General features: G+C 46.0%; 1 protein-coding gene across 4 annotated transcripts in view; it reads left to right on the top strand.

The window, feature by feature from the left end:
- LOC137426725 (girdin-like) overlaps window positions 1-25,227 on the top strand; it is a 193,566-nt gene that overhangs the window by 87,900 nt on the left and 80,439 nt on the right. For all 4 annotated transcript variants that reach the window (XM_078779085.1, XM_078779084.1, XM_078779082.1 and 1 more), the window contains exons 15-19: window positions 15,425-15,565; window positions 15,895-16,206; window positions 16,362-16,727; window positions 16,949-17,076; window positions 17,168-17,309. In XM_078779085.1, the coding sequence (XP_078635211.1) occupies window positions 15,425-15,565; window positions 15,895-16,206; window positions 16,362-16,727; window positions 16,949-17,076; window positions 17,168-17,309 (1,089 nt within the window). The remainder of the gene's footprint in view (window positions 1-15,424; window positions 15,566-15,894; window positions 16,207-16,361; window positions 16,728-16,948; window positions 17,077-17,167; window positions 17,310-25,227) is intronic.

The raw sequence follows: 25,227 nt of genomic DNA, 5'->3' as shown, positions 1-25,227 counted from the left end.
ATTTCCCGTTATAAATTTTTCGAAATAGCTGTTTTACTTCTGATCAAAACGTATCTGACTGTTTACAACTTCTTGGAGAATTATCATATTTTTATTTATTTATTTCAGACTCTTGCCTAATACTCGGGTTCCGTTTTACCCTCTTTATCTCGCTGCCCCGTTATCTGGAAATAATCGCAGCGACAAATGAGCAAAGCTGATGAGTGTTAACAAACTCCCGCCTGATTTTTAAAACGAGATAAGCAAAGTCTTAAACTTCTGCATCTTAGGCCACAGATCAGATTTCCTTGCTCCAAGTTAGTTTGGAATGCTGGTGCAGTATTTTCCTAAAATTGTGACCTTCAGATTGGAATTCTATGTTATCTTTGCCAAGTAACACAAAACTCTAAATTGTTGCTTTTTGTTCTTTTGAAGAAACAGTCTGGGAATTAAATTTATTAAATCGCAAGTATGGCAATCCTGGTACACCTGGTTTGATTTGGAGCTATCGATTTATTTTGGATGTATATTCAGAAGAATTTTTTCTCATTCCTAACCCCCGCCAATCCCCTTCCACCCCCCCCCCTCCACCCCCTTCCCCTCCTCCCATCCACACACACACACACACACACACACCCTCCATAACTCCCACCATGTGTTTCATGCACTGCCCCCCCCTTTGCTCATGCATGGCCACTCGCTGCCCCCCTCCTCACCCCTCCCCCAATTCCTTTACTCTTCCCAATCTCTTCTTAATCTACTTTGTCTTATTTCTTTACGCCTTTCACGCTTCAGCAAACTTATTTTTCTCTTCTTGTCCTTCACTTTCTTCCTTTTCCCAATTGCTATTTTCTTCATGTATCACACCCCAACCACCTTGGTGTGTACATAATATGTAGATAGCACTTAGACTTTTTGATGTAAATATCTTTGAAGAGGCATCCTCCATTAAAATTGTTCTCAAGTCATAGCTGTGTTAAAGCATGTTTAGTCCTGAAAAGAACATGTCATATGAAGCCTGACAACATTCCGCTGGTTACCAGTTTGATGTCAAAATTAAGTGTACCACACTCGTTAAGGGGTGAGGCCACAGCACTTTTATCAAAAGGGTTTTTGAATGTTTAAAAGGCACTTGGCTTTTTAAACCTTTCGGAAACTAGAAAGCTTTCAGACTAACATTATTGTATGTACCGTACTCGTTAATAATGACAGCACCACTGATGTTGTTTGTCGTGCTTTCTGTGAGTACCGTGTGTAAGTTTTCAGGACCTGTTTTACCCCTTATCTACATTAACAATATAGGCTAGATCTTCTTTACATCTCGTGAGCTATGTTAGACTTCTTTACTAGACGGGCAAGTGATGATTCGTACAGACTGCACCCTCCATTACCAATCAGGCTCTTTTTATACATGCTGATCGTATCCCGCTCACGTAATCAAACCACTTTCAAAGAGGGAAAAAGTTTAAACCATTAACATTTCAACTTACCTAGCGACGGCACATTATAGCTCATGGTGAAGTGAGCCAAGGATTGCTTGAAACTGCATTCTTGGAAATAGCAGGCGAGATCATAGAAGCGTCCTGTTTTAGTGTCTATTAAAAAACCTTGATTATACTTGTTATAAATTACGTTTGCAAATCATATTTGGGCGCACGTGGAAATCAATTTATTTATTTTACTTTAAAACGGTCATTTAAGGCTCATGTAGGAGATTGTACACATACCATATGTAGGACAACGACGTCAGAAGACGACGGACAAATTAACGGTATTTGGGAATTTGCACTGGGATCCCAGCATCGGGTGTGTTTGTGCTAAACTGACAGATTATGGGTTTTAATCCACACACCAGTCGGAATCCTTGTCTCACTTAGCTTGTAATGCAAGGTGACTACTTCATTTAAACTCTTTACGGTCATAATATTCATTTGGTGGTTTTGTTTGTGCTTTGGCTTTCTCATTCGTATTTCTTGAGAGTCGTGTGGCATCTATGTCGACAGCTGAGAAGTCATTCTGGTAAAAATGATATCTATTTTCCTCCGTCTCCACGGTGGTTCCAGAATGCTGGACTATACTACACTACTACAGGGAGAAATAAAACATCGCCCCGCTTTCAAAAGACTTGATATTTGCCATTGCACACTCGCCACGATACTAGTTGAACGATTACATGTGTCTGCATCTTCTGGCCAGATTACTTTATCTCCTTGGGAGAGACCTGCTGGGTTTTCATCCCAAAATGCTAGGCCCGCTAGCTCTATATTGATCCCTTGTGACTGCGGCCTGTGAATTCCATGATGTCAGTTTGTGCCTCTGGAACTGTGATTTATAATGCTTTTGAAACTTCCATTCAAGGCTAAATTCTTCCTCTCCTTATAAAAATTTGTCATTCAAACCAATATTGGCATTAAAATCGAAATGCGTGTTTACATCTGCGTGTGAAATGCGGTGTTCTTTCATTTCAGGCTTCTTTTATTTCTGCCATCCAACCTTCAAAAACAAATCAATTGTACTGATTTTTTTTGTCTGTTCCTTGATGAGGCGTTACTCTGATAACCGTGTGTTGTGTCATTGTATTACACACGTTCAGAATATTCCATCAAAGAAAGTGGAGATTAAGCATTACAGGCCACAGGAATTGCACAACCAACATCTGGGTGTTTCCTCACATGTAATAGCATCGCACAACACTGCGACAACCCCCGTTCTTGGTGTAGAGCAATGACCTTTGCCATCACTGGCAAATCGAGTGCATAACTTTGCAGACAAGTCGATACTCCTCCATCATATTACATATTTTTTGGATGTTTTCCAAAAAAGAGAAGAATTTTCATCTTGTGACAAATCTGCGACAGCAGCACACAAAGGGTTAAACGTTTGTACAGCATGGCTGAACTACAAAATTGACAGACCAAAAATAACATGTTTGTAATTCTTCTTTACAGACAATAACTCAACATTGGTTGAAGCTCAGTAATTTGTTCAAACACGAATCTACTGCATTTTACAGTGGGAAGGCACATGACACCTCAAATGTTTCAGAACTTCTTTTTTTTTTTTTTGTATACAGAATCGAGGCTCGTGAAAGAGCTAACATTTATCACACAAACAAATCAAACAGACAAATAAAATATATAAAAAGAGGGAGCGGTAGACAAGATGGGGAGAGAAAGGGAAGCACACAAACACAATATTTGAGAGCAGGGAGATGTGTGGGAGGGAGAGGGCTTGGGGGGAGGCGGCGTGGGAAGGGTGGGAGAAGTATAAAACACAAGGACACCAAGGACTTCCAGAAAATAAGTTGGTATTTCAAGAAAGTGGATTTGGGGTGAAATTAGCGGGGGTACAAAAGATCAAGGTTTTGGATGGGGGAAAATAAGAGGTGGTGGTGAACAGCTGTTTTAAAGACCTGGAGGGAGGAGTGGGATTGAAGAGAGTGAGGGAGTTTGTTCCAGAGGCGGGAGAAAAGAGGAATGAAGGAGTGAAGGTGAGCAGAGAGTCTTGATTTTGGCAGTTTAACCATAAGAGGGTTGCAGGCAGATCTTGTGCGACCTGTAGGAATATTTGGGGGACAGAGCCCAGAGAGAGCTGGGTGGGAAAGGCCGGAGAGGAGTCAGGAGAAGACGGAAAGACCACCAACCTGCCTGCGGTGAGTGAGTGAAAGGCCCTCGGAGTTAGCTTCATCGCGGGAGATTCCAATGATTCTGAACGCTTTGGTTTCATCAGCGTGAAGACGAGCTAGGTGTGAAGCAGGAGCACCAGCCCAGAGGGGAGAGCAGTATTCCATTGAGCTGCGGATGAAAGCCTTGTATGTGGTGAGGAGCTCAGGTGTGCCAAGGAAGGACTTCGCACGACGGAGGATGCCCAGTCGGTGACTGGCTTTGGAGGCCAGATTTGAAATGTGGTTTTCCCAGGAAAGATCATGGCAGATAGTGAGACCCAAAAGCTGAGTGGCAGAACTTCTTGGAGATGATTATTCAGAAAGTGGATGGGAGGGTTGTCCAGTCGGTCTTTTCGGAGAGACATCGTAAGAGTGTGAGATTTGTCAGGATTGAAAGACATGTTCCACTTGTTTGCCCAGTCTGTGATTTTGTCCAGGTCTGCAGAGAGTGAGGAGGCTGCAGACTGCCGATCTGAGGGATGAGGAATGGAGCGACAGAGAGTAGAGTCATCAGCAAAGAGATAGAGAGGATTTTCAAGAGAGTCAGAGAGATCATTGATGAAGACCAGAAAAAGCACAGGGCCCAGAACACTGCCTTGGGGAACTCCAGCCTGAACAGGAAGAGGAGATGAGAGAAACCCATTCAGGGCCACACGTTGACTACGACTAGAGAGGAAGTCCACCAGCCATGCATGGAGATTTCAATGGATACCAAAGGATGAGAGTTTGGTGAGCAGAGCGGGGTGCCAGACCGTATTGAAGGCATGTGATATGTCAAGGGAGACAGCTCTAATTTCCTGTTTGGCATTGAGGATCTCCATCCATTGTTGAGAAAGCAGAAGCAGCATGTCCAGAGTAGAGTGACCTGGTCGGAAACCAAATTGATGATCAGAGATCAAGCCATTGGAGAAGAGGAAAGATTTCATATCCGAGGCAATGATGGATTCCATGACTTTGCTGATAATTGGGAGAAGGCTGGTTGGTCCGTTGTTGCTAGGATCTGTTTTTGCACCTTTTTGTGCAAGGCGGTGATGTTGGCTGATTTCCAAGCAGATGGCAGATGACCTTGAGCAAAAGAGAGGGTGAAGAGAACAGAGAGAGGGAGTGAAAGAGCGGAAGAACAGGATTTTAGGACCCGTGGGCTGATGCCGTCAGGTCCAGTTGCAGAATCAGAGTCGAGGGTTGACAGAAACTTTTCCACCTTGTCAGGAGGAAAGGACACAGAGTCCAGGAGCAGCTGGGTACGACTGGGTACGGTGGGTACAGAGAGGGATGGGTTTGGGACACAAGATTTAGAGGCAAACACAGAGTTGAGGCATTCAGCTTTTTCACGTGTGGAGTCAGCTGTGTAGCCGTTTGAGGTGAGGGAGGGGATGGAGGGGGAACAAACACCAGAAACAGATTTGACCAGACGCCACCAGGATTTGGAAGAGGGAGACAGATAAGAGAGTTCGGTTCTTGAAAACGGAGAGATATTGTTTCCCTGGCTCTCCTGTTTCGGGCTTTGTGAAAGGAAATGAGATTTCCTTCTGTTGGATTTGCTTTCCAGGAGACGGAGGCAAGTTGTTTCTGGGCAACAGCCTCACCACAAGATTCCGTGTACCATGGATGGGAGGAAGGGTATGACAACTGAAGACGAGATGGGATACATCTGTGCATGAGAGAGAGCAATTTACTTTGGAAGAATTCCCAGGATGAGTTGATGTCAGAGGCGGTAGAGATGGGAGACCAGTCCAGATGATTGATGGCTGCTTGAAGACCGTGCCATTTGGCCTGAGTGAAATGCCAGACTCGTCGACGCCTAGGAGGCTCTCTGAGAATGGTCAGACTTTAACAAGCACATGATCAGATGAGCCAATTGGAGCACAAGAAGACAGCAGACATTTTCAGGGAAGTTAGTCATAACCAAGTCCAGAAGTGAAGATGCTCCATTGACTGAGATCCCGGTCAGGAAATTGACAGATTGTGTCAGTCCCAGTGAGTCGCAGAAGTCCTTTGCTGAGGGCCATGGCTGGTGAGAGAGGTACCCCCCACCCAGCCCAACTGGCATGGTGACAATTGAAATCACCACATATGAGGAACTGAGAGTTGGGATGGGTTAGATAGAAGTTGGTCCATATTATCAGACAGCGAGATGTAGATGGAGTCATCACTGTTTGGTGGACGGTACAACACACATAAGAACAAAAAGGTGGGAGAAAAGGGGAAGCCGTAGCCAGAGGTATTCCTGGGGGTGAGGTGGAGAGAGGACAGTGCAGGGCGAGTGAGGAAGATAGTTTTTTATAAAGATAGCAACCCCACCTCCAGGAGGAGGCTCAGGTCTATCATACCGGAGAGAGGGAGTAACCTGGGAGAGATACCAAGGAATCAGAGACATCATGAAGGAGGAAAGTTTCTGTTGAGCAGATCATGTCTGGTTTGTCAGAAGCAACCTGTATGGAGAGATCAGTCAAGTTTGAGCGAAGGCCCCGGATGTTTGAGATCCATACCGTTGATGAAGAGGAAGGGGGAGCATCAGATACAGAACAGGGGGGGAGGGGTAAGGTAAGTAGGGTAAGATGTGGAAGAGGAGGAAGAGGTAGGGAAGCTGTTGAAGGAGTGTCAGAGATTTCAGAATAGCTTGGAGAAAGGGAAGGATGGGGCGGACAAAAGGTTTGATGGTGATTGGGTGAGGCACAGTGAGGTGTTATTTGAGGAAGGGGAAGAGTGAGGTAGAAGGTTGGGGGGAGATGAAGGTGAAAGTTGGAAGGGGGAAGAAGCGGGGAGGATGCTTTGAGGAGGAGGAGGGGTGAGAGGGGAGTCTAGGAGGGGAGGGGCGAGTGAGAGTCTCGGAGGGGAGGGGTGTGGGGGGGAGTTTAGTCGAGAAGGGGCAAGGGGGGAGATTTGAAAGGGAGGGGTGATGGGAAGGATTTGGAGGGGAGGGGTAAGGGGGAAGATTTGAAAGGGATGGGTGATGGGGAAGATTTGGAGGGGAGGGACAAGGGGGAAGATTTGAAAGAGATGAGTGATGGGGAAGATTTGGAGGGGAGCGGCAAGGGGGTAGATTTGGAGGGGAGGGGTGATGGGGAAGTTTTGGAGGGGAGGGGTGATGGGGAAGATTTGGAGGGGAGGGGTGAGATTGGATTTTAGAAAGTGTACGATTAATGGAAAACGAACATTTATTGCAAAATTAGTTTCTTGTGACCTTCGAGTCAAAAACACGTTTGAGAACGCTGGAGGAGGGGTGGAGTGCAGGAGAGTTTTGGGAATGTAGAAAAGAGGAACTGTAAGAGATGGAATTTTTTTTTGGAATGAAAAGATTTGGTGAGTAAGTCGAAAGCATCCTTTTATAGAAGAAGAAGAAAAAGGTGTTATAATATACGACAGAATACAGTACTTCAGGGGAAAGTTTAAACATTTTAAAATTGAGCAGTGAAAACTATCTGGGGAAATGGAAAATGGAAATGGGGGTGAAACACGTGATCGAATAACGAACGAACAAATAAGAATAACAAATAAACGAATAAGAACAGAGAAGGAAATATTTTTTTTGTTTTTGTTTTTTTTGAGTTGAGATTTTAAACAAGGATGTATGGGGTGAAAGACTGGGACAAAAACAGAGAACGAAAGTAATTGCAGCACAATCGACGGACCGCTGAGAGAAAAACAAAGCCTCAAGGTAGGGCACGGTAGCCTACTAGGCCTCAAAATACGCGACACGAATTAACCGACGATTTTGTATACAGGTATGAAAAATTAACACCGATAATCTTACTAAGGACACACTATAGGTACACACACCGAAAGATAAATACAGTTTCAACAAAAACACAATTGTGAAAAATTACTTAACTTCGAAAGCGTGAGCGCGTGGACAGCTTCGAAAAGATGTGACCTCGCCGACAAAGATCTCGCGAGATCCCAAGTTGCACACCTTGAAAGGATTCCACGAAAAGTAGGTGTAACTGAATCTATCTATAATGCCAGTAATCTCTGTGTGTCTGTCTGTGACCGCTGTTTCTCGACAACCACGGGTCCGATATACTTGAAACTTGCCAGGTATATTGCTGGGGACCCGAGGATGTGCCTTTTCAAGGTTTCATATTAATCGGACAAGTAGTTAGCGAGCTATGTCCAAAAAACGATTCAACCAATCAGAGAGCAGCGAGCTATCACGTGTGCCGAACGTGGCGAACAGACTCTGCCTCGGACGGCACATTTGAGAGCGTATTCATTTATTTCACGTTGGCAAACTATGTTGGCGTTAAACTATGTTTGAAAACTAATTAAAACTAATTTGCGATTCTTTCGCTTTCCTGCGCGTTTGTGCACGCTATGGCGATTTCTTTACCAAACTCCGCAAGCCGTTCGCTTTGGACCAAACCATTTCATGTAAATAGAGGGGGGGGATTGTCACCGTACTCGCAAGCCGTTCGCTTTGGACCAAACCATTTCATGTAAATAGAGGGGGGGGATTGTCACCGTACTCGCAAGCCGTTCGCTTTGGACCAAACCATTTCATGTAAATAGAGGGGGGGGGGGGATATAATTTTAGATACTAGGGCATGCCCGTACTATATATATATCTAAAATTATATCCCCCCCCTCTATTTACATGAAATGGTTTGGTCCAAAGCGAACGGCCTGCGAGTACGGTGACAATCCCCCCCCCCCTCTATTTACATGAAATGGTTTGGTCCAAAGCGAACGGCTTGCGAGTACGGTGACAATCCCCCCCCTCTATTTACATGAAATGGTTTGGTCCAAAGCGAACGGCTTGCGAGTACGGTGACAATCCCCCCCCTCTATTTACATGCAATGGTTTGGTCCAAAGCGAACGGCTTGCGGAGTTTGGTAAAGAAATCGCCATAGCTCGGTAACTACTTGTCCGATTAATATGAAACCTTGAAAAGGCACATCCTCGGGTCCCCAGCAATATACCTGGCAAGTTTCAAGTATATCGGACCCGTGGTTGTCGAGAAACAGCGGTCACAGACAAACACACAGACACACACACAGACACACAGACACACAGAGATTACTGGAATTATAGATAGATATATATAGTACGGGCATGCCCTAGTATTTACAATTGGGCAATGAAGTGCCAAGAGGGGTGGGTGGGACAACGGCTGTCAATCAGCCTGATGGGGGCGGGGCCACAAAACACATTTGACTATGTACGACAGTGCATTCAGAAAGTATTCAGACCCCTTCATTTTTTTCACATTTTGTTATGTTGCAGCCTTCTGCTGAAATCGTTTAAATTCATTTTTTCACTCATCAATCTACACTCAATACCCCATAATGACAAAGAGAAAACAGGATTTTAGAAAGTTTTGCAAATTTATTTAAAAAAACAAAACTGAAATATCACATTTACATAAGTATTCAGACCCTTTGCTATGACACTTGAAATTTAGCTCAGGTGCCTCTCATTTCTCTTGATCATCTTTGAGAGTTTTCAACACCTTGTTTGGAGTCCACCTGTGGTAAATTCAATTGATTGGACATGATTTGGAAAGGCGCACACCTGTCTATAGAAGGTCTCACAGCTGACAATGCATATCAGAGCAAAAACCAAGCCATGAGGTCGAAGGAACTGCCTGCAGAGCTCAGAGACAGGATTGTGTCGAGGCACAGATCTGGGGAAGCCTACAAAAAAATTCTGCTGCATTGAAGGTTCCCAAGAGCACAGTGGCCTCCATAATTCTTAAATGGAAGAAGTTTGGAACAATCAGGACTCTTCCTAGAGCTGGCCGCCTGGCCAAACTGAGCAATCGGGGGAGAAGGGCTTTGGTAAGAGAGGTGACCAAGAACCCGATGGTCACTTTGACTGAGCTCCAGAGATCCTGTGTGGAGATGGGAGAAACTTACAGAAGGACAACCATCACTGCAACACTCCACCGATTTGGGCTTTATGGCAGAGTGGCCAGACAGAAGCCTCTCCTCAGTGAACGACACATGAAAGGCCACAGAATCTTGTTTCTCACAGTCCGAGAATCCTTTTGGTGCTTTTGTGCAAACTCCAAGCGGGAGTAATAAATTTGCAAAACTTTCTAAAATCCTGTTTGCTCTTTGTCATTATGGGGTATTGAGTGTAGATTGATGAGGGAAAAAATGAATTTAAACGATTTCAGCATAAGACTGCAACATAACAAAATGTGAAAAAAGTGAAGGGGTCTGAATACTTTCTGAATGCACTGTATATAGAATGTTAGATCGTCTATAAAGTATGTACAGTGCTGTGCCATTACAATGTGAATACGTCGATAAAGTATGTACAGTGCTGTACCATTACAATGTGAATACGTCGATAAAGTATGTACAGTGCTGTACCATTACAATGTGAATACGTCTATAAAGTTTGGACTACAACATTTATAGTGGGTGGGGGTAATATGGACCCCGGGGGAATATGGATCCCACTGAATTTCCCATGATGCACTGCATCAAACCTCGTCTCCATATCACGGGATAAACAAGTATGGCCGACCAGCAAGTGAACAACTGCAGTTGATTCAAACTCTTTAATGGCGGTAAGTGCAAACTTCCAAAAGTTTTCATCTCAAATTTTACAATTCATGAGCATGCAGTACTGTGTACGTACATGTAGTCACTAGCTTGTTTGATGAGTGGTGTCCCTGGCTGAGTACACGTGAGAGCTGTCTCCAGCACCGCTGTGTGTAGAAAACTCCATCCCTGCCCATATGTACTGGGCATGCTGACATGATCGAGAGGCATGGTGTGGGGAATATGGACCCTTTAGTAGTGTCTAATATGGACCCATGTCCATATTCCCCACGGTCGATGTCCATATTCCCCACACAGGAAGCTAATAGAATAAGTCCACAAAACAGCATGTTCGCTGTCAAAATTTGAATCAAATAAATTTTTCTGCACCGAAATATGTGGCTAAGCAAAACTAGGCATGGTCCAAGTAGCCATCAAGTATCGGCTGTTTGTTAACAGCCGATAACATGTACACTTGATTCTGTATAAAAATGCGACAGTGACGATGCACTGTCGGAGATTTAACTCGCCCCAAAAAAGCGTAATCATCACATCCTCTCCTTATAAAAGACGTTTGATCGTGGAACATCAAGAACAAGAGAGAAGGGCATTGAAGAAAGGGCCAACACGCGAGAAGCAGAATCCTATATCCCCAACTAATTTGAAAGCGAAAAAAGGCAACAGACCACGAACAAAGCGCGGTCCTCCTGTTCGAAAGCAGGTTACCAAGTCTGCTAAGCAACACAGAAAAGGACCTGAAAACTGCATGAGTAATTTCCACTGCATATATTGCAATGAGTTATTTGTTGATCCACCTGAATTTTCTTGGATCCAATGCAGTGAATGCAAGCAATGGGCCCACGAAAACGAAACTGACTATGAGGGTATAGGTGCTTTCGTCTGTGACGAGTGTCGCTAAGGTTGTTGTTCACTGAAAAATCGGAAAGTAACATTTGTCCCAGGGAACATTTGTCGAAAAGAAACTGGACTTACCACATTGAGGTAATATGGACCCGCGGTCCATATTAACCCAATGGGGGGTCCATATTCCCCACGTTGTTTGGAATATGGACACTGATGGCATATTTTATTTGGCCCCTCAATCATATGTCTTTGATTTTATTCAACCCAAACTGCACGAGGATGTAGTCTGTCTGGTTGTCTAAATAAACCATTATTTGGAAATTTTCCTTGTCTATTTGTATAGCCTCTATCGGGACTTTGGCTTAGGGGGTCCATATTACCCCCACCTACCTTATAAACTAAAATGACACTTATAAACCAGAGGGCATACCTGTGCCAGGATGAGCAGTTTACGTTTTGTATTCCTCTGATAGGTCAGATCTGGATCCGGAACTGACCCAAATTCGAATCCACAGATCCGGTTTCAAATCTTCACGGAAATTGAATCAATTCTGGCTCAGTTTCAATTTCACTATGGGCGAACAAAGAGGCTCCTTCGGAAGAAAATATGAAGGAAGTTACACTGCACTGCAATGGGAATGTCTACCTGTGTCACACTTTCAGTAATCACTAATCACCTGATACATTTTTAGCGCATGCGTACATCGTGCACTCCGTGCTTGGACCAATGAAATCCAGCACGACATGCACGAGCCGATACCGCTCTCTGTTATTAAATAATGTCCGCCAGCACAGTGTCGATTTAAGAGATAACTTATTTGGGGAAAGTTCATATTGATTTATACATTAACTAGCAGAAGTACCCGGCATTGCCGGGCGGGGGAGGGGAGGGGAGGGGGGAGGGGAGGGGAAGGGAACGGGAGGGAGGGGAGGAGAGGGGGGAGGGGAGAAGAGGGGGGGAGGGGAGAAGAGGGGGGAGGGGGAGGGGGAGGAGAGGGGGGAGGGATGGGAGGGGGGAGGGGGAGGATGGGACGGGGGAGGGGGAGGATGGGACGGGGGAGGGCAGGAGGGGGAGGGGAGGGGGGAGGGAGGGGGAGGGAGTGGGAGGGTGAGGGGGTGGGAGGGGGAGGGTGGAGGGGGAGGAGGGAGGGGGGAGGGGGGAAAGGGAGGGGGGAGGGGGGAGGGGAGAAGGGGTAGGGTGGAGGGGGAGGACGGAGGGGGAAGGGAGGGGGAGGACGGATGGGGGAGGGGGGAGGGAAGGGGAGGGCCAGTCAACAATGACGTTGCAGTTCTCATGGTCGGAGAGCAGCACAACAATCGCGACATCGTCCTGCATCTTCGCAAGAGCACGAAGCGGATTTTGGAGACTCACCGATCCTGTGACCCACGCCCTCCAGTACCGGCGTTGCCGGGTGGGGGAAGGGAGACCCGTACATTCCCAACCCGTACATTCGCCCTCTCGACTCAAGCTCGTATTCGATTCGTATTCGAAATCGAAAGGGGAAAGGGGAAATCCTTCGTATTCGAATTCGTAAACACGACACAAAATCGACACAAAACACGATCGCATAAAGGTGAAAAAACGCAATCGCTTTTCGCCCTGAATTACGTGCAAACGCGTGATGTGTGACGGGATGGAACATCACGTGATTGCTCTGAGCGATCGATTGCAACTCTGCGTCCTGTCGTGGGCGTGGCCAACGTGGCCTCATGCCCCCAGGTGATTGGCTAACTCGAGCTCGAGAGAGCCATAATGCGCTACGTTATGGCAAAAAATATGGATCTAAAGATGAAAGGGAAAAAAACCTATGTGGTGTGAATGGCAATGTTCGTCACTGAAATGTGAAAAAAGGCAATTGCTTTTCGCTCTGAAATACGTGCGAATGCGTAACTGAGTTAATGGCGGCAAGGAACATCACGTGATCGCTCTGAGCGAATCAGCGCACTGCTCTGCGACCGGTCAGATTCCGTGCATAATATTCCTCGCTGAAATGCGCTGAGGTAAAAATATGGTTTAAAAATATGAAATCAATTTTTAGGTCGGCCATGTTCTTACCAGGCTCAATGGCCATGTCTGTGCCAAATATCAAGTACGTGAGCCTCTCCGTTTAGGAGTCTATCGGTAACATTTTACACACACACACACACACACACACACACACACACACACACACACACACACACACACAAACTGTGTTTTATATATATAGATTGGATGTATTTGGAGAACATCCTGTATCTGGGCCTGTGTGGATTGTACAGAGCAACGCATTTATGTTATATTCGAGTATAAAGTGGGGGGGATAATCCCCCCTCGTCAAAAAATGGGGAGGGATATGTCCCCTCCCGGCCCCCACCCTTGGACGCCCATGTGTACAACATGCATACAGACAACATGCTTTCCCTCCATTATAGAGAGATACTTGTGACCCGTGAACAATGATTTGGTGATTTATACAGGATGGGTGACTTTCACCTAATATGGGTAATATGGGTGTCACTGAGATGGGTGACATTTATACAGGATGGGGATGTTCTATGGTCGAGAGTTTTTGAAATTGCTTGTTGCATTGTGTAGAGTAATTGCAGGAGAGCTTTACAGCAAGTTATTTTGCATATAGATTTTAAATCTGTTTTCCAGATCATCGTTTTGTCTTTACAATATTGCTGCGGTTCTGAGATTTGTACATATGACACCATTAAAGGCTAAAGGTTTGCCCCCCATAGTTAGTCCACAAGCAACACGTAGGCCCACTTAGAGTATTAGTTATGTCATAGTATGTGTAAGAGTAGGCCATTCCCCTAGTAACATCTGCGTTGTGTAAAGAAATGAGCTTAGGTCCTTTTCATTTTGCAGCCACCCTCTAATTCCACCGATGGGCAAACTCGATCCCGCGCCCCAATTGGCTGATCCCTCCGTGTGTTACGCTTTGGCTGCCAGCAGCATTAGCTGCCCTTTGTTTGCTCGAAACTAGCCCAGTAACACGAGGTAGGCCTAAAAAGAGGGAGGAGCGCGGGGTCGGGGTGGGGCGGCATGAAGGAGCACGTCAGAGGCGGAGACGGTAAGGGCCTCCAGCCAACCAGGGCTCTGAAGGCATGGCGTGATAGGGCGTGGTGAAGAACGTCTGGTAAGTTCCAGAGAGTTCGCTTAGCACGGCTATATAAGCCTTCGCAAAAGCCCTTAAATAGGACTCGCGAGAGGAGGACTACCCTTAACAGGACTGACTCGTAGAGATGAGAAGGGATCCGCGGTGTTGAATTGGACTAAAAGGACTTATGTTGGAGGACTGCCCTTAAAGAGAACTGAGAGGACTGATAAGGACTTGCCAGCAGGGCTTATGAGAAGAACTCGTTACCAGATCTGGAAGGAATTGCGCCTTGCCGAGGACTCGCATGAAAGGACTTGCACGAGAGAGAGCCCTGAATTGAGAAGTGCATTGTTAGCGCCGATTTGCTTATTACGTACGCAGCCTCGCGAGTGAACGTGGCCATAGCCGCCAGTGTAACCGCCAGAGCCAGCCCTACCGTTCGCCCCGTAATTATCCTGTGCGCGCCAACGACACGCGGAGAGCTCCTGGCCGCTGCATTCATCTACTTCGCGGTGCGAGTTGGGGACCGGAGGGAGAGCTGCCCGGACGCCATCCCTGGACGTGCTGACCTGTTCGTCTGCAAACCCCGTGTGAGTATGTCTGAGTGTGAACGGGCCCGTTTGTCCAGGGAATAAGTTAAGACTGTGATTAAGGACTGCACTGTGTCTTCTTTTGCTGATCATTGTACATCGTGTAAATAAATCTTGTTATTCCTTTTCTTCCAAATTCGACCGTTTCTGTGATTTCCATCATTGGGTAAGCGTGGCACGATTAAGAACCGCTTGGATCGGGGTCTAGTCATTGATAACGGCTCTGGTCACGGGTTCGCTACCGCTCGGCGTATCCACCAACACCCGTGATTTGTGCGGGGCTTATTTCCTCGTTTCTGGGCAGTGCGAATAATTAGGTAATAGTGAATTCTTAGTCCTAAAGCCCTATTTCGCGCTGTCCGGGAAAGACGTCTTAGGTCCCGGGTCCCATCGGCTAGACAAAGACGAGGGGACTAATCCCCCCTTGGTAAGGGGAAAAGGCCGGCGCTGAGATCTGCAACAATATATTTAATCTTACCATGTTTTCTTCTTCTTTATTCTTCCCTTGTCCTTCTTCCTTCTTCTTGTTCCTCTGCTGACTTCACCAACAACTTGTTCTCCTTCCTTCCTGACCCATCATCATGGTTTTATTCCTCAACTGTCTGTATATTATTCAGGAAATAAACGTAATTTGCTGACCAACCAGAAGTGCTATACCAAGGCAAGCTGGATGGCTATTACACACTCAAATGACATTGTGCTTGAGCAAACAAATACTTACACAAAACATAAATTTCCTTGGACAGGGTGGTGAGCAAGATGCAAGTGGCACTGGTCAACTGAGGGTTGGCCGAAAGAGTGAGAGGGAAGCAGACTGCTTGGCCAACATGGAGCAGGCTCACTCACGGCTTCAGGAACAGCATTTTGGCCTCAAGCAGAGCCTGGAGGTACTTGCAAACTAAACTATGTGGTAATAAGACTCGGTGGCGTAATGGTTAAAGCGTCTGCTGTCAGTATGGGCGGTCAGTGGTTCGAACCCGACACTAGCCCGAGTCATATCAAAGACTTTTAAAATGGTGCCTGCAGCTTCCTTGGTTGTTGCTAAAAAAAATTTAAGGATAGAGCATGAACAAACAACCATATGTTAGCAATTATAGTGCAGGCTTTGATAGATCTAATGATCTCCTCCATTGTTTTTTGGTTTTTGGAAGGGAACTCATATTATTATTTTATTTAACATAATAATATTGTGCTCTTGCCTTGGTTACCTCACCAGACTTCAAGAGGCTTGTTGGCTCGACAGGGCCAAGAGATGATCGCCCTGGAAGAGGAGAATGCATGCTTGCGTCGCACGGTCGAAGGGCAGCGTTCTGCAGAGGCCCGACTCGCCCAGGCTGAGCGTGAGCGGCGAGAGTTGGAGGACGAACAAGAAGCTCTTCGCCGCTCACTCTCAAGCCTACAGATGGAGGCAAGGCGGGCCGAGAGACTGGAAAGTAATGTTCAGAGCCTGGAGACTGAAAAACATCACATTCAACAGGCTCTTGATTCGAGAGCAAAGAAAGTAGCTGAGCTGGAAAAGGAGTTGCAGGTTTGCATTTGCCATTAGGTTACAGACTTTATCGAATTAACTATTCTGCTTTGAAATGGCATGTGCTAATGCTTTTGCAATTGATTGAGTGGAAGCTCATGCTGATAGCTTACCTGGTATCTCATTTTGCGTTTACCTTGCCTTTCCATTGGCAGGTTGTGGACGCAAAGAACCATAGCTTGCGACGCAATGTAGAAGAGCTGCGCATTGCGTCACGCCGGTTGGAGCAGGCTGAACAGGCCTCACGAACCCTCGAGTCCGAGCTGACCCAGTCAGAAAAGAGCCGCAAGCAACTTGATTCTGAAAACAGGAGATTGAGGCAACAGGCAGAGGTGCGGGAGGCTGGATTGGAAGAGGCCACTGCACGCGTAGTAGCATTTGAGGCTGAGAATAGGGCCCAGGGGCATGAGGTGGTACGTCTGGGAGATGTGTGTACCCGATTCAAGGAGGTTGAGAAGGAGAACAAGGAACTCGTTAAGGAGATAACAATGGACAAGAAGACCCTGGCCATGCTACGTGAGGTTAGTTAGTTACTGTACTCCCAGTGTTACCAAACTCTTTAAAATAACATAATTTTCTCATGCAAGCATCTTCAGTCATTTCAAAACTCAACTTCAGATTGTCTGCAAATGTGCCCATTTAAACCTAGTTATTTCCATCGTAATAATTATGCTCACTGAGCTGCATTGGGTGTCTGGATGTAGATCTACTCTCCACCTACAGTACTTGTCTGTCATTATAGGAATTGGTAACAGAGAAGCTAAAAGTTCAGAGCCAAAATAACGAGCTGGAGAAACTGAACAATGAGCTCGAAAAGATCGGTCTCAACAAAGAGAAGCTCCTCCAAGTGGCGCACAGCAACGATGAGACGTATGTATTGTCCGCATTCGACCGCACGTCTGTAACCAAGCGGTGTCCAAACCTGTATCCATTAAATCCTGTAAACCATGAATGTGTGCAGGAAATACCAATTGTTGGAGTCGAGGATAGAGTCTACGCTGAAGAAAACACTTGAGCTGCATGAGGAAAAGATCACTGCCCTGGAGTCTCGCCTTGAGGAGTCTTCAAACCTGAACCAGCAATTACGCCAAGAGTTGAAGACGGTATTTACTTTTTGACCATTTTACAAATTTTACTTTGTACCACCACCATTTGGAAGCTTCATGACGTGTGGAAAATCACCTCTTTAGAATCTTGTAATTATCTCCACCACCGAAGGTGGAATGAGGTTGTGTTTTCAACCTTGTTTGTTTATCTCTCTGTCTGTCTGTGAGCAGGATATATTTCAAAAGGTTATGCCAGATTTGGATGAAATTGTGTGGACAGGTTGCATGTGGGACAAGGACAAATTCACTAGATTTTAGTGAAGATCCAGATACTATAATTTTTAAAAAGTGATTCTTCACCATTGAGTGATAGGGCCAAAACCGATATATATAGCAGAATATCTCAAAAAGTTATGTATGGGTTATGAGAAAACTTGGTGAATGAGTTGGGCAGGTGACAAGAACAAGCTGATTCGATTCAGGTTCAGGTCCGGATCCAGATCCGGCCTATCGGTGGAGACAAGATGTAAACTGTTCAGCCTGGCAGAGGTGTACGCTCCACCGAGTGCCATTCTATTTACTTGATAATTCAAAATTTAAATATTTGTCGAACCTCAACAGGTTGACCAACCATCGCAATAGATCGCTGGTATTGCAACACCACCTACATCTGTGCAAACTGCATATTTTGTGCACAAAACGCTCTTAACATAGTCAGACATCAATTCGTGAAAACTGAACTCTGAAAAATTATCGTTTAAAAAACAACAACTCAAAATTGTAGTAAAATATACAGAAGATGCCAAAAAGCAGAAGTTTGACTTCCCACCTACGTTGAAGGTTTCTATAAGGTTTGGCAGTGTTTTCTGTTTCATTATGATTGTACCATGCCCTGGTGCTGTGTGGACTCTGCTTCCCCCGCTGGTGTACCTCTGGTAGCTTGTAACTGTTGCTGCGTTTTTGTCTGAGGAAGAAATGCTGAAATCTATCTATCTGGGTTGTTCCCAACATATTTCTAGGGCTAAGAGCTAGGGCTAGGAGTTAGGGCTAGGAGTTAGGGCTAGGAGTTAGGGCTAGGAGCTAGGGCTAGGAGTTAGGGCTAGGAGTTAGGGCTAGGAGTTAGGGCTAGGAGTTAGGGCTAGGAGCTAGGGCTAGGAGTTAGGGCTAGGAGTTAGGGCTAGGAGTTGGGGCTAGGAGCTGGGGCTGGGGCTAGGAGCTGGAGCTAGGAGTTAGGGCTAGGAGTTAGGGCTAGGAGTTGGGGCTAGGAGCTGGGGCTAGGAGTTAGGGCTAGGAGCTAGGGCTATAAGTTAGGGCTAGGAGTTAGGGCTAGGAGCTGGGGCTAGGAGTTATGGCTCGGAGTTAGGGCTAGGAGTTAGGGCTTGGAGCTAGGGCTAGGAGTTAGGGCTAGTAGCTAGGGCTAGAAGCTAGGGCTAGGAGCTAGGGCTAGGAGCTATGGCTAGGAGTTGGGGCTAGGAGTTAGGGCTAGTAGCTAGGGCTAGGAGCTAGGGCTAGGAGCTGGGGCTTGGAGCTATGACTAGGAGCTCGGGCTAGGAGCTGGGGCTTGGAGCTAGGGCTAGGAGTTAGGGCTAGGAGCTGGGGCTAGGAGCTGGGGCTTGGAGTTAGGGCTAGGAGCTGGGGCTTGGAGCTAGGGCTAGGAGCTGGGGCCTGGAGCTAGGGCTAGGAGCTGGGGCTTGGAGCTAGGGCTAGGAGCTGGGGCTTGGAGCTACAACTAGGAGCTAGGGCTAGGAGCTGGGGCTTGGAGCTACGACTAGGAGCTGGGGCTTGGAGCTAGGGCTAGGAGTTAGGGCTAGGTGCTGGGGCTAGGAGCTGGGGCTTGGAGTTAGGGCTAGGAGCTGGGGCTTGGAGCTAGGGCTAGGAGCTGGGGCTTGGAGCTCGGGCTAGGAGTTAAGGGAAGTAGTTAGGGCTAGGAGTTGGGGATCTTTGTTACTTTCACATTTCTTTCTACTTTTTCACATTTTTCTTTATTCATTCTAATTCTTGCTTCTTCTTTATGTCTCTCTTTCTTTATCTATCTGTCTTCGGGGAAGTGAATTCTTGCAGATTTTTTTTTTGTTGTGGAAGGCTCACTTCGCTGCACTTGGGTGAGTTTGAGGGGAGAGGAGTAGCGGCTGAAACCCAAATCCTATCCAGGTTCCTCCTGATGACTCCAATGCAGTATTTGGTTTTCTGTTTCATTTACATATCACAACCCTCTTATGGTTAAACTGCCAAAATCAAGACTTTCTGCTCACCTTCACTCCTTCATTCCTCTTTTCTCCCGCCTCTGGAACAAACTCCCTCACTCTCTTCAATCCCACTCCACCCTCCAGGTCTTTAAAACAGCTGTTCACCACCATCTCTTATCCTCCCCCATCCAAAACCTTGATCTTTTCTACCCCCGCTAATTTCGGTCCCCTTGTGTTTTATACCTCTCCCCCCCCCCCCCCCCCCCACCCTCCACTTCCTACGCCTCCTGCCCACAAGCCCTCTCCCTCCCACACTTCTCCCTGCTCTCAAATGTTGTGGTTGTGTGCTTCCCCTTCTCCCCCTATCTTGTCTTCCGCTCCCTCTTTTTGTATATTTTGTTTGTCTGGTTGATTTGTTTGTGAAATAAATGTTAGCTCTTTCACGAGCCTCGATTCAGTATACAAAAAAATTCAAACATTTTTCCTGTGTTTTTGTGAAATAAACCTTTCACACGAAGATATTGAACTGAACACAAAATGAAAACGTTACAGATACTTAGATGGGGTAAGCAGGTGTGGTATTTTTATGGTGTAGCCCATAGGGCATTATGGGCTGCACCGTCTAGAACAGTGTTTGTCTGTCCGTATGTATGTATGTCCCCTCAAATGTACACCAATGAGAGCTGAGGATCTGGTCACATGACAGGGGTAATGTGATGTCATTACAGCGGTACGACGGCTGACTCCACACACCGCCATTTTGATTCCTATGCCGTTCCGGCCGGACATATTGTTGAACCTGTCATGTATCACAATCTACATGCTCTACCTTTACGGTTTTCATTCAGTGTGAAACACAAACACACACATGAAACACATGAAGTAAAACACGTGAAAATAAGGATCTTTTATAACACTTTATTGTTATCGTGGCTGTGGTTGTTGTTGTTTGTGGGTTACTTCTGTGTAGTTTTATATATTTTTCTATTGCTTTGCAAAATATCACAACTGTATATATCATGTTGTATGCTGTTCCGTGTCCTTTTAAAGGGTTTCTACTGTCGTAGAATAATAAATGTTTCCGTTCAAACTGCTGTGTGAATAACCCATACAATAACGCTTCTTCCTCTTCTTCACTCTCGCAAAGAGGCTTTTAGAACTGGCAAATTCGTGATTAAACAAACGATTTTTTACGGTGTAGATGTTTGGTTCATGTGTTTACAGCGTTTGTCTCTCCGTATGTATGTATGTCCCTCATATATTTATCCTAAATATTGGTGGGTGAGTTTTATAGCTGACAATTACTCTTCTGAAAGGTAGAATGTAATGCCATTTGGCTTTGCCAGTTATGTTTCTTTCAACACCCTTCAGGGAACGTTCATATATTACGTCATATACCTGGTTGGGGCAAATTATCACACATGATGATTGGGGGGAACTGAAATTATGACAACAGGGTGATGATATATGATGGGAGGGGGCAGGGGGGGGGGGGGAAGGTGCATTCCCCCAGATCATGTATAATTAAAACTTTGATTAAGGGCTCTTCAAACATTGAAGCATTTCTTATGACTGCCTCCAACCACCCAAGCCTGGTGTTAGCTTAACGGTTAGGGTGGAGGCCTTGGGATCCTTGGGGCCCGAATTCGAATCCCGAACAGCTGTTGAATTAACACCAGGTGAGGTTGACTCAGCCTGTCATCCTTCCGAGGTCGGCAAAATGATTCCCAACTCACTGGGCCCTCTCTCAAGGAGGTTGGTGGCAGGATTTGCACTCCGGCCTCTGTAAAACACCTCATTCCGTAACACACATAGTGGTGTGTGTCGGGAGGTGCTGAGGTCACTTTGATAGTGTTGACTAACTGACCAACATATATAATAAACCAGTGTCTCAATGCAATCTCTTCACTTCCATGGTGACAGACAGATTAGAGACTTGGAGTACTTCAAAATAATTTGATACTTACATTATTTTCTAACTGGTATCTCCACCCAGGTCATACTATCCTCTTCAACTAAAGTATAAAACAAGCCCGGCTGCACCGCTGTTAGACTTTTGGTCTTGTTTATATTGTTGTTATTGCCCTGTTTTTGTCTGACAGAATGCTGCATAGGTAGTGCACTTGCGTCTGAGCTGTCTAGTCTCGATTTGATTCTCGACTCCACTATAAACTGTTGGATCGGTGCATAGCAGGCAGGGAGTTGCATCACAAAGTATGCAGTCCCTCGGATGGATGTTAAGCTGTAAGGCCATCTCCGGCCCTTGAACAAAATCGCAAGTTTGCTGCATTCAAACATCAGGTCTGGCCAGCTGGTTTGTAAAAAGATTTGGACTAAAACTTCCCCCTCAACCATCACCACAAGATTGTGCCTGTTAAACAAGTACAACCTATTGTCCTCTCCTTGAACATACCATGGATAAGCATGTGCATGTGTTAAATGTTCCCTGATGCAAATAAAAAATAAAATGTGTTTATTTTGATGGTTTTTTAATTTTTGTATATACAGTCAAGTGAAAAAGTAAGTGCACCCCGTGTAAAGTTTTGACTTTTTCAACATATTTCAACATACAGCTATTTGATCTTCATTTCAACAATATTGACAGATAAAGGTGATATAATATAACAAATATCATGAAACATTTACATTTTGTAGTCCATTGTATAATTTAAATAAACATAAATGCAAATTTCGCATGTGGAAAAAGTAAGTACACCCCTACATTTATCACTACTTCAAATACCTACAATTAGAATCAGGTGCACCAGTTCAGGTGCAAATGATTAGAACATCGTTAGAAAGGATCTTGGAGGAACTTGTCTTATTTAAACCTCAGACATTTAGTTTGGTTTGCTCTTTGTTGTTGAAGTGTGCGGCCTCACCATGCCTAGATCAAAAGAGCTCTCTGAGGCATTCAGAAAGAAGGTTATAGATGCCCATGAGTCTGGGAAGGGATTTAAAAAGATCTCCAAACAATTTGAAATCAATCATTCGACTGTCCGGAAGATCATCTACAAGTGGAGAAGATTCCAAACAACTGCCAACTTGTTCAGGCCAGGCCGCCCCAGCAAGTTCAGCCCGAGAGCAGACCGCAAGATGCTGAAAGAAGTCTCTAAGAACCTCAGAATGTCATCACGGGACCTACAGGTAGCTCTTGCCACTGTTGATGTCAAAGTGCACGAGTCTACCATCAGAAAAAGGCTGCACAAATTTGATCTACATGGGAGGTGTGCCAGGAGGCAACCTTTGCTGTCCAGGAAGAACTATCTTTTTTTCTTTCTTTTTTTGTACAGAGTCGAGGCTCGTGAAAGAGCTAACATTTATCAAATAAACAAATCAAACAAACAAGCAAACAAAGTATATAAAAAGGGGAGCGGTCGACAAGATGGGGAGAGAAGGGGAGGAAGCACACAAACACAACATGCGAGAGCAGGGACATCGGGAGATGTTTTTGGAGGGAGAGGGCCTGGGGGGAGGCAGGATAGGTATAAAACGCAAGGACACCAAGGACTTCCAGGAAAGAAGTCAAAAGTCACCTCAAAAAAGTGGATTTGGGGTGAAATTAGCAGGGGTAGAAAAGATCAAGGTTTTGGATTGGGGAAGATAAGAGATGGTGGTGAACAGCCGTTTTAAAGACCTGGAGGGAGGAGTGGGATTGAAGAGAGTGAGGGAGTTTGTTCCAGAGGCGGGAGAAAAGAGGAATGAAGGAGTGAAGGTGAGCAGAGAGTCTTGATTTTGGCAGTTTAACCATAAGAGGGTTGCAGGCAGATCTTGTGCGACCTGCAGGAATATTTGGGGGACAGAGCCCAGAGAGAGCTGGGGGTGCAAGGCCGGAGAGGAGTCGGTAGAAGACGGAAAGACCACCAACCTGCCTGCGGTGATTAAGTGAAAGGCCCTCGGAGATAGCATCATCGCGGGAGATTCCAATGATTCTGAACGCTTTGGTTTCAACAGCATGAAGACGAGCTAGGTGTGAGGCAGGAGCACCAGCCCAGAGGGGAGAGCAGTACTCCATTGAGCTGCGGATGAAAGCCTTGTATGTGGTGAGGAGCTCAGGTGTGCCAAGGAAGGACTTCGCACGACGGAGGATGCCCAGTCGGCGACTGGCTTTGGAGGCCAGCTTGGAAATGTGGTTTTCCCAGGAAAGATCATGGCAGATAGTGAGACCCAAAAGCTTGAGTGACAGAACTTCGTGGAGAGGATTATTCAGAAAGTAGATGGGAGGGTTGTCCAGTCGGTCTTTTCGGAGAGACATCGTAAGAGTGTGAGATTTGTCAGGATTGAAAGACATGTTCCACTTGTTTGCCCAGTCTGTGATTTTGTCCAGGTCTACAGAGAGTGAGGAGGCTGCAGACTGCCGATCTGAGGGATGAGGAATGGAGCGGCAGAGAGTGGAGTCATCAGCAAAGAGATAGAGTGGATTTTCAAGAGAGTCAGAGAGATCATTTATGAAGACCAGAAAAAGCACAGGGCCCAGAACACTGCCTTGGGGAACTCCAGCCTGAACAGGAAGAGGAGATGAGAGAAACCCATTCAGGGCCACACGTTGACGACGACTAGAGAGGAAGTCCGCCAGCCATGCGTGGAGATTTCCATGGATACCAAAGGAGGAGAGTTTGGTGAGCAGAGCGGGGTGCCAGACCGTATCGAAGGCACGTGATATGTCGAGGGAGACAGCTCGAATTTCCTGTTTGGCATTGAGGACCTCCATCCATTGTTGAGACAGCAGAAGCAGCATGTCCAGAGTAGAGTGACCTGGTCTGAAACCAAATTGATGATCAGAGATCAAGCCATTGGAGAAGAGAAAAGATTTCATATCCGAAGCAATGATGGATTCCATGACTTTGCTGATAATTGGGAGAAAGCTGATTGGTCTGTAGTTGCTAGGATCTGTTTTTGCACCTTTTTTGTGCAAAGCGGTGATGTTGGCTGATTTCCAAGCAGATGGCAGTTGACCTTGAGCAAAAGAGAGGGTGAAGAGAACAGAGAGAGGGAGTGAAAGAGCGGAAGAACAGGATTTTAGGACCCGTGGGCTGATGCCGTCAGGTCCAGTTGCAGAATCAGAGTCGAGGGTTGACAGAAACTTTTCCACCTTGTCAGGAGGAAAGGACACGGAGTCCAGGAGCAGCTGGGTACGACTGGGTATGGTGGGTACAGAGAGGGATGGGTTTGGGACACAAGATTTAGAGGCAAACACAGAGTTGAGGCATTCAGCTTTTTCACGTGCGGAGTCAGCTGTGTAGCCATTTGAGGTAAGGGAGGGGATGGAGGGGGAACAAACACCAGAAACAGATTTGACCAGACGCCACCAGGATTTGGAAGAGGGAGACAGAAAAGAGAGTTCGGTCTTGAGAACGGAGAGATATTGTTTCCTGGCTCTCCTGAGGGTGGACACACACTTGTTTCGGGCTTTGTGAAAGGAAATGAGATTTCCTTCCGTTGGATTTGCTTTCCAGGAGACGAAGGCAAGTTGTTTCTGGGCAACAGCCTCACCACAAGATTCCGTGTACCATGGATGGGAGGAAGGGTATGACGACTGAAGACGAGATGGGATAAATCTGTGCATGAGAGAGAGCAATTTACTTTGGAAGAATTCCCAGGATGAGTTGATGTCAGAGGTGGTAGAGATGGGAGACCAGTCCAGATGATTGATGGCTGCTTGAAGACCGTGCCAGTTGGCCTGAGTGAAATGCCAGACTCGTCGACGCTGAGCAGGCTCCCTGAGAATGGTCAGAGAGATGTCCACTTTAACAAGGACATGATCAGATGATCCGATTTGAGCAGAAGAA

This window comes from Myxine glutinosa, chromosome 5 (genome assembly GCF_964187855.1).
Source record: "Myxine glutinosa chromosome 5, kmMyxGlut1.1, whole genome shotgun sequence".
In the NCBI taxonomy this organism is placed as follows: domain Eukaryota; kingdom Metazoa; phylum Chordata; class Myxini; order Myxiniformes; family Myxinidae; genus Myxine; species Myxine glutinosa.
Note: the sequence above shows the minus strand (reverse complement) of the source record. Positions and strands in the feature narration are given on the sequence as shown.